Here is a 10,427-nt window from a genome sequence, read left to right as displayed (position 1 = left end):
AGCAAAGCAAGGGGCGCCGAACGGGGGACTAACAAGAGGCAGCTGAAGATGGCAGGTGGCCAAGAAGAACGGGCACACATCCCTAGAAAACCTAAGTTTTAAAAAACTTTTTTTTTTCCCGTCTGAAAACCTTTTGTTGACATGGGCTAGAGCCCGAGGAGAAAACTCCAAAGAAAAGCTTGGAAGCGCTCGTTTTTTCTGAAAAGCCTCTCGGACGCCACAAAGGCCGCAGAGAGCGAGCGACCCGCCCCACCCGCCGCCGCCGCCTCCTCTCGCCACAGGGCGAGGAATGCGCGGCGGAAGGGCTGGGGCGGGAAAAGGGGCGCGCGCTGGCCGCTGCCCGGGGCAGCCGAAAGCCTTTCCCGCCTTCTTTCCCTGGAGGGAGCCCTGCGAGTGACGTGCGCGGCGCGGCTCCACGCCGGCCCCCGTGCAGCTCCTCCCGCCCCTTGCCCAGACAGGGGGAGGGAAGAGGGGAGGAGTGATGTGCTGCTGGGGAGAGCCGGGCTGCGCGAGCCGAGAAGTGGCGACTGGAGGGAGCTGCCGCCTCCCCGCCTTCCTCGTCCGTACCTGAGCGACAGGAGCCACAGCAGCAGCAGCAGCAGCAGCGAGGTCCGCTCGCTCCCCTGGCTCGGGCGGCGGCGCTGCTAGCCGAGGAGCGCCCGCTTCCCCGCTCGCCCATGGCTTCCTCCGGCAGCGGCATGGAGGAGGTGCGCGTCTCGGTGCTGACCCCGCTCAAGCTGGTGGGGCTGGTGTGCATCTTCCTGGCGCTGTGTCTGGATCTGGGAGCCGTGCTGAGCCCGGCCTGGGTGACAGCCGACCACCAGTCTTACCTCTCCCTGTGGGAGTCCTGCGAGAAACTCAACAACCCGGAGACCTGGCGCTGCATAACTACCTTGAACAGCGGTGAGAGGGGGGGGGCACCTGCCCGGCACATTTTCCCTGCCTTCTTCTTGACTTGAAATTCCCCCCCCGTTCCCTCCCCGTCCCGCGCCTCTCCCTCTGACCCCACCCATTGCAGCAGCGCCCCCCAACATCTCTTCGGAGAGGGTCCTCCCTGCTCCCCACCTCCATCCCGCCCCTAGAATAGCATCTCCTTCCCTCATTCCCCCCCCCCTCGCAGCTTACCCGCCACCCGCTCAGGTTAGCCTTTTCCTCCGCAGCACCGGACTACTCCTCTGCCCCCCGTTTTGCCCCCTCTTTCCTCTCCAGGATCCATCAGCGTCACCTCTTAACAGAACGCCTTTTCTTATCCTTAATACTTATGCTTGCATAGCGGTAGCCTCGCCTTCTCAAAACGCCTCTTTTGCCCCATCATCCGGAGTCGGCAGCCCGTTGTTACCCACGTAGGGCATAGCTCATTGCCCTCACATTGCCTCCTGCTGCCCACCTGGACCCAGCACAACCCGCCTCTCCATCCCTGACCACTTTTCTATCTCACCTGACTTCACACCACAGCACTCCCATCCCTGCATCCTAATTTGAACCTACTCCTTTTTTCCTCCCACCTCATCTCAGATCCTCCCCAGTAGTCTTTCTCATTGCCCAAATCCAAATGCCACATTCTGCTTTAAGGTAAAGGTAAAGGTACCCCTGCCCGAATGGGCCAGTCTTGACAGACTCTGGGGTTTGTGCGCCCATCTCACATCTATTGGCCGGGGGCCAGCGCTGTCCGGAGACACTTCCGGGTCACGTGGCCAGCGTGACAAAGCTGCATCTGGCGAGCCAGCGCAGCACACGGAACGCCGTTTACCTTCCCGCTGGTAAGCGGTACCTATTTATCTACTTGCACCCGGGGGTGCTTTCGAACTGCTAGGTTGGCAGGCGCTGGGACCGAGCAGCGGGAGCGCACCCCGCCGCGGGGATTCGAACCGCCGACCTTTCGATCGGCAAGCCCTAGGCGCTGAGGCTTTAGCCCACAGCGCCACATTCTGCTTTAGTTGTGATCAATTCATCATACGTGCCCCCAATGCCCTTCCTTCCCAGCACCCCATGAGCTGCAGGCTCAAGTCTGCCATTCCAAGTTCCAATCCTCTACCTTTCCCTCTTTCTTATGCTGAATTTATTCTTTATGTCTGCCTGCTTATTTCCCCAGCTGTCCCTCCTCCTCATAGTCCCATGTAGACAGAGAAGCAATATGTTTAAATGATGTGTCTACATCTACACATACAGCATTATGCACTCCTTTTCTCTTGTCAGGGTACAGGATTTTCTCAAGTCAGGATACAGCAATGGCTAGAAAACAGGGCTACTGTAGCTTTTTCAAAGCATTTGCATCATAGGATACCCTGTTGTTGTTTTTAATGAATTGGCGTATTCCGTTCATGAAAAGAGCCTCAATCCTGCATGTTGTGGTGTGAAGGTGTTTTGTGGATTATCTTGCTGTTGTTTTTAACTTCAAATCAGCATTTTACCCTATACCCAGTCCTCAAGCTGAAGCTGACAAAAAAAGTTGTGGCTTTCAGTTCATTGAATCTGTAGCCAACATAAGAAGCAAGACTCTCCTGTCACTGTATTCTGACACTTTCCCTTTTCTGTTATTCCTGTGCTCTCCTCCTTCTCTGTCCCTGATGAGAACTTTCACTAGGCAACATATGCAGCTTTGTCTCTCAGCCTCTTCCCCCCTCCCCCATGTACCATATCTTGTTGGCCTTATTTATCCTGTTTCATTTTTTCTTTCAGTAAGCAAAATAATATCTCCCCCTAATGGAAAAATTGCCCCTTGAAATGAGCAAGATTGTTTCAAAATCATCCCTCCATCCCCATATCAAGTGGCTTGCTCAGTCTGCAAAAATCCTTTTTGTGAGAGTTGCTTCTATTTTCCACTGTATCACAGCTGCTTCTATAATCTCTGTTGGAAACATCTACAAGTTAAACTGTAGCCTTCACTTACTAAGCCCTAAATCTGGTTTTGAATCATGTATTACCCTTGTGTTTTAAGAAATTGTGCAATAAGAGATTGGTTTCCTATTGGTTTGACTGCCTGCTGTGTATTTTGCTAAATGTCTTTGTTTCTTTGAAAATTCTTAAAAATGTTCTTGGAGATCTTTGCTTCAAAACTGCAGCAGAGGTCCTTTCTTTTATTTTGTACTTTTTATCACTCCATCAAGTAAGATTTGGTGTTGGGTGAGGTTTGCTGTCAATTGTGTCATGTAAAGTAATTCATTTTTATTTATTTATTTAAATAATTGCTTCTTTGCGCTGTTACCAGGGAGTCTAAACAAACTTTGTAACAGAGCTGTATTTTTAAAAACTCTCTTCTCCCCTCCCACCCCACCCCCTGAAATTTATGTAGGAATGTCAGCTTTGACTTGATGTGTCTCCTTAGCAACAGGAATCCTTTTGCCCCTTTCTCTGTCTTCTAAAATGATATCCCTTGATTGCATAAAGACTTTTCAGATGAATTGGGTGGAGGTGGGAAGTGGGGGACCAAGTTTCAGTTCAGCTGGTTTTACTTTATTTCCTTACCTTCAAAAGTATGAGGGATTAGGAAGGTTAAATAGTGCGCAGATCAGCATTAGAGGACTGCTAAGCACTCTCCATTTGCATCTGGCAAACATCTCCCTTTTTAGATTTTTCCTATAGAAGTGTGAGTGAGGGGAATGGGTTGGATGTGAGCTGAAGGCTTGTCATTGCATTTTTGAACAATAAATGAATGGGAAGAGCAGGTATTTGTTGTTGTGTCTTCCTGAATGCCTTCCTGCTCCTTCAGGAAATTTTCAAGGCTCTCCCATTCTATGGAGTCATAGACTAAGCTTTACTGATTTTTTTTTTTGTTTGTTTAAAATAGTTTTCCATGTTTTACAAGCTGCTGGGAATGACTACTGAGGCTATTTTAAGCAAGACCTTTCCTTTAATTGTTTCTGGGTCTAGAGTCAAGCTTTGAAAGCTTTCCTGAAATATGAGAATGTGCACTGTTTACACAGACATGCATATGCACAAATGTTTGTCCTTTGATACAAACAAATCCTCTGCACAAGCTGGCAAAAGGCCCTCATTGCATTGGGTGAGTAATGGATTGGGTCCTAAGTCTATAGTGTGATTTGTTCTACATTCACAATAGTCCTTTGTTGTTAAGAACTTAGCTTTTTTTCTTCTACGTAAAACAAAGTATCCCTATTCTGTCTCATTGCAGGCAAGGCTTTTAAGGTTAAAATAATTGGGATATACTGGAAATAAGCAGAAATAGCTTCCTTTAGGAAGACTTTTTAATTATGACACCAGGGCAAAGAGCATTGTCACTGGAGAAACAGAAGGAGCCAGAGGCACAAGGCATCTCCCCCTACCGTCTTAAAACATTTGCTTCATTGTCCCTTGAAGGAGAGCACCTCAAGTGGCACAATCAAGGGCAGCCACACACCGGAGCCTGCTAAAGCATATCCAGGGTTTAATTAAAAACCTTTGTCTTAATTAGACTTTAGGTCCTGACTGCTCTCAGAGAGGACACATTTGGTTGTATCTGCAGCAAGGAACATCCTCTGAGCAATTACCAGAAAACAGTCTCTTTGTCCAGTTTTGCTAACGGCCAGCATATCCCTTGTTAACTATATAATGTGCTATATAGCTGTAACACTAACTGAGCATCAGCATGTTTCTGCTAACACTGCTAATACCAAAGTGGGAGAGAGGGCTGTGTATATATTTTAAATATTTCAGGAGGCATCCAGCCGTATTAAATTTGCCTGATAATAAACTAGACATGCAGTTGTCCCCCATCTGTGCAGATGATTTGATTAAAAAAAATACATGTTTTGATCATGGCATTTTAAAATAAGTCGGTAGATTTCAGCAAAGACCCCAGACTCCCGGGCAGCCCTGTTGATTTCTCTGAAGCTACATGGAAGTAAAATTGTGAAGAGTCATAGCTTGGAAGTCTGACATTGTTGTTTTGATGTAGATTAGGCCATTTAAAATAGCAACATGGCTTATTCTTACATCAGAGCTATGTGTAAGTGCATGCATACTGTATTTTCTTATGATGTTTAACGTGTGAAGAATGTAGCCCACATGTATGGCACACTGCATTAGGTTTTCAAAGCCTTTGCTGTAGAATCGTATGATGCTGAATTATGCTTGACATACTATGTTGTTTATTACAGATCAGGCATACTACCTTTGTAGTATTGGCAAAATTAAGTGGCACTTTGAGATATGGTCTTTCTAGACAATGTGTATTTTCACTTAAGCACATACACATGCATTTATACAAAAAAAGCCTTTTGGAGTCTGAATCATCAAAATAATATTACACTGAGAAAAACATAAATAAACATTATAAAGCTTTCTTCTTTACAGGATATTATTGTTCTCTCTGGTGAAACATGTATCATAATGTTTATACAGCAGCATTCAGATGTGTTCCTTATAACTTTTGGGAATCCATAGGACTAAATGCTTACTAGTTTCATCTAGGATCTTTCAATGTATTGTTAAAAATGTAATACAAATCAATTACTCCTTTCTTTCCACATTGCTTTACCGAAATATTGCAATATCCCATTTTAAATCTATTATCTACTAACTAACCTATGTTTTAACAGTCATAGTTTGTGTGTCTGCTTATTTTGCATGAGAGCAGCTGTTCCAAGTGGAATTGACAGCTCAAAAGCAGCTTCCTCCTGGGAATATGTAGATCATGGCTTTAACTGAGTTGATAGTGATGGATATTTGCAAATAGCTCAGCAAGACTGATAGTCACAACACACTGTTCTTCCCTGCCTTCCTGGAAATGTTTTCTTAAAACTGAAAAATAATAGCTAAGCAGAATGGAAAAAGCAATTGTTAACATAAAAAGTTTTACAGACGCCATGGCCAACAAGCTGTATAAAAGGCAAATTCATGTCTTACTCTGAAACGTAACTAGAAGATGGATTTTAAAGAAGGCTTTATTTTAAAGCTTTCCAGAATGTACCCTCTTTTCTCAAAGGAGTAATTGTGATATATTGTATAAGAATGCAAATCTTTACAGCATCCTTGCATCTGTGGTGGAACCCCTCCCCATTTTGAACTGTTTCTACAAGTTCAAGATGCTTCCTCTGCAATCCAGGAAGGCTAATCTACATAGAGCGTGGTGCTGATAACACCAAGGTTGCAGGTTCAATCCCCTTAAGGACCATCTGCGTATTCCTGTATTGCAGGGGTGGACTACATGACCCTCAAGGTCCCTTCCAACTCTACAATTCTACGGTTTTCTGATTCTTCTAAATCTTTTCTTCTCTGGTGGCAAGACATGCAGCAACTGGGAGTGTCTAAATGGTCCTCACCGGCAGCCATACCACTAAATAGATAGTAGTTACTTTGAGGAATTGAATAGAAATGTGCAAAATCAGATTTTAAAAAGCAAGCACATCAACATTTCTGACACTTCCAATTCAGAAATCCTTATCCATTTCAATGGATTCTATAGTATAGTGGTACCTCTGGTTACGAACTTAATTTGTTCTGGAGGTCCATTCTTAAGCTGGAACCGTTCTTATCCTGAGGCACACTTTCACTAATGGGGCCTCCTGCTGCACGCGTGTCTCTGGTGCGCAATTTCCATTCACATCCTGGGGCAAAGTTCGCAACCAGGAGCAGCTACTTTCGGGTTAGCGGAGCTCGTAACCTGAAGCGTTCATAACCAGAAGTGTTCGTAACCAGATGGGCGGGGTATAAATAATAAATAATAAATAATAATAATAAATTATTATTATTATTATTATTATTATTATTATTATTATTATTATTATTATTATTATTATTATTATTACCACTGTATTGTTTATTAATTTCTACAGATTTGTAGACTGCCCTTCATCACTTCAGTGTGATCTCAGAGTGGTTTCCATCAATTCACATGCACATACACACAAAATAAGCAACAAAATAAAAACAAATGTTGAAACAATGCATTTAACAAAATAGTAATAGGGTAACAGCATAAAGCATGAATAGTAATAGTAGTTGCTGGTTAGCTCCAAAAGCCCATGTTATCTTTACCTGCCAGCAGAAGCCCATAAGAGTCTCCATTATTTGGACTTCCAGAGGAGGGGACTTCTAAAGTCAGGGGCCACACCAGAGAAAGCCCTGTCATGCACCACGTGGTGGACCAAGCCCATTGAAGCGACCACAAGAAGCCCCCCCCCCTGTCAGCCACATAGCCCTAGACAGATGGCAAAGTCATGGACAAACATGGGCGACTTTAAAAGAGGATTAGACATGGCGTACATGGTTCTGACCCTTCCCAATTTATCTTGACAACAACTCTGTGAGGTAGGTTAGGCTGACAGTGAGTGGCCCAAAGTCACCCAGTGAGCATCATGGCTGAGTGGGGACTTGAAACCTCGGTCTAGTCCAGCACTTTAACCCCTGTCTAGGAATGATAAGGTCAGTGCATGTTCCTATGCTCCATAGGGTCACATCACCAGCACTATAGCAATGTTTCACCAGTGCCATGCATTTCCTTATGTAGTCAGCAACATCAATGCCTGTACTTGCCTCTAGTCAAAGAAGAGCTAGAGTCAGGTCCACTTGAAATCTTTGTGCATCTTGCAAGGTAGTCCTATAGGTGTCTACGTGGAAGTAAGCCAAATGTGGATTGCCTCCAGGAAAGTCTATAAATAGGATTGCACTTCTAGGAAAGGTTACTCCTTTGCCTTTAGCATTGTGTGCCAACACAATATCAGGAAAGACACACAGCAACCCATGTTTCTTTGATTGTGATCTAGTTGTGAGTCTGCACATTATCACGTGGTCCTGTGAAGAGACACTAACACACACAGGAATGTCAGGGAGCAGCTTCCACAGTTTACTAACTACCTCTTCGTGTTCTTGCACCTTAAGAATCAAGTGAGCAAAGGCTCCTTATCATGCCTGAGGTGTCACCCAAATCAGGGGGGAAATACTGATGGAATATATGGCGAGTGGCCTAGAAAAGGGAGGAAAAAGCAAACAGAGCAACAGACACATGTTCTTTAAGATCTCCCAGAAAAAGAACATAAGTGAGCCCCAACCCCAATCCAATAAAATCCCTATTGGTCAGTTTTTAGAGGATAGACATATCTGTGTCGGTTACCTTGATTAACTTATGGCGAAAAGGCTACACATCCACCTTGTGTTTTAGACACAACAGGAATAAATGCAGACTGACAGGCAGTGGCTCTTCCACGTTTCAAATGAGTATTTTTCCAGCCCTATATGGAATAGGCCAGGGATAGGCTTGGGCCTTCCACTGAGTTATAGCCCCTTTCTCTGTGTCTCTCATAACTCTTCTAGATCTTTCTGGGAAGTTTGTGCTTGGACCATATCATGTATAAGCCAACTGTTGTATTCAGTTTTTTTATTCTAAGCATGGAAGAAATCTTCAGTGAAGTGTATCCTAAACTAATTTATCTTGCTGTTACTGCTTTTGTATATTGCAGCATTTAAAATTTTAATGCCTGCTTCTCCTTTAAATATTTTTAATTGGGCTTCCAGAATTTAAAGGATGCTTTTACTGCTAGTGATAATATAAGTAGTCTAAATATTTTATGAGGTTTATATTTAGAATCAAGTGGACTGTAACCTTGACTCATACTCAGTTGCAAAAGATGATGTGGTAGGATTCATATTCATAAGCAGTGGGAAGAGAGAGGTGCTAGCTTATGCAATATTGACTTCTTCAGTTAATATGACAGTGTTTTTTCCTAGAAAAATAGATGCTGGTACTCACCATGAAATTGTAAGTACCACACTTTTTAACGACAACAACAAGGTGCCGGTACTCCATACCCTTGAATTCCTCTGAAAAAAAGCACTGATATAAGGAATAGTAATTATTGGATCACTGTCAAAATGAGAAACAGTAACAGGTGGCATTCCACAGGAGCCCCTTCAGTTTAGTGCTGTCAACATATCATTACTGACTCCGATGGAGAAATGGAGAGTATAGAAAGTTAGGACACAAACCAGCCAAAGTTAGCACTTTATACATTTCAGTGGAAAAATGAGCCCACATGGCCAGCTCTCTTCCATTGGAATCAATGAGAATGACCACTTGATGAACCGTTCTCCAAGTTTGCCATGCTAGAGAACTAGAGAGAACTGCAAATGCTACAGAGCACAAGATAACAATATTTTATGGTAGAGAGTTCTATAGTTTAACTTTCTCTCACTACCCAGCTTCATTGGATGACCCCAAGTTTTAGCACTATGTCCACATTCTTCAACACCATGAATAATTTCTACACCTTTATCATATGTCCCCTTAATTAAATAAGAAGTTCCAAACGTTGCAACCATGCGTCAAAAGGGAACTGCTCCACCCTCCTGATAGTATTGACTGCTGTCCCCCTTCACTTTTTCTAGTTCTACAATATTATTTTTAGGATAAGTTGACGAGAACAGTACATGGTATTTGAGGTGTGATCATACCATAGATTTGTATAAAGGCATTACAATACAGGCAGTTTTATTTTTAATCCTTTCTTTAATGATCCCTAATATGGAATTAACCATTTTCACAGAAGCTGTATGCTTGGTGATCATTTTCACTGAGCTCTCCACCACATCTCTAAGATCCCTTTCCTAGTCAGTCACTGCCAGTTCAGACCCCATCAGTGTATTTTTTTGTCCCAATGTGCGCCAGTTTATACTTCTATTAATATGTGTTTGCTATGTTATTGTCCATTTACCAGGTTTGGATAAAACCTTTTGGTGCTCTTTCCAATCCCTTTTTGTTTTTACCCCCTGAATAATTCAGTGTTGTCAGTAAACTCATCCACCTCACTGCTCACCCCTAACTAAAAGTCTTTAATGAGGAAGTTAAAACCCAATATAGACCCTTGGGGAATCCAGGTTATTACACCTTACCTTGTGAGAACTATCCATTTATTGCTTCTGTCTGCTTCCTGTTCTTTAATCCATTTCCAATCTATAATAGGACCTGTTCTCTTATCCCCATGGCTAAGTTTACTCATAAGTCTTTGGTGAGGGGCTTTGCCAAAAGTGTATGGCCAACTTATCCTGTAACTTTCTCAAGATTCAGCTCTCTAGCTTGTGAGGCCAGTGTGTGCAAAGAGGGCATATGCATGCATTGTATCTATTGTACACAGTTCAAGTGCCACTTTGGTTATGATGCTTGGTTTGCCCGATGCCTAGTTATGACACTTGGAAATAAATAAAATGTTATTTAAGACAAGTAAAAATAAAATTTTGACAGAAACTATTTACATTGAATATTTTGAAATGTGGCTACTGTTGATTTTCAAGAACAGTAACTATGAAAATAGAGGCACAGTAACAAGAAAAAGAAGCCGCGAATTGGGGGGAGAGAGAGGGGAAGAGCTGGAGGGCAGACAAACACAACACATGAAATCAATGAGATAAAACTAAATAGCTGAAAGAGATCATGGAAGTTACTAAGGCATGAATAAAGTTGACCCAAAATGCCTTTATTCAGTGCAGTGATAGGA

General features: G+C 43.4%; 1 protein-coding gene across 1 annotated transcript in view; it reads left to right on the top strand.

The window, feature by feature from the left end:
• The first annotated feature begins 292 nt into the window (after positions 1-292).
• Positions 293-10,427, top strand: part of TMEM47 (transmembrane protein 47) — a 32,825-nt gene continuing 22,690 nt past the window's right edge. The window contains exon 1 of the mRNA XM_081197823.1: positions 293-903. Within this exon, the coding sequence (XP_081053949.1) occupies positions 678-903 (226 nt within the window). The 5' untranslated portion in view covers positions 293-677. The remainder of the gene's footprint in view (positions 904-10,427) is intronic.

Source organism: Podarcis bocagei, assembly GCF_964188305.1.
Source record: "Podarcis bocagei genome assembly, chromosome: 6".
In the NCBI taxonomy this organism is placed as follows: domain Eukaryota; kingdom Metazoa; phylum Chordata; class Lepidosauria; order Squamata; family Lacertidae; genus Podarcis; species Podarcis bocagei.
Note: the sequence above shows the minus strand (reverse complement) of the source record. Positions and strands in the feature narration are given on the sequence as shown.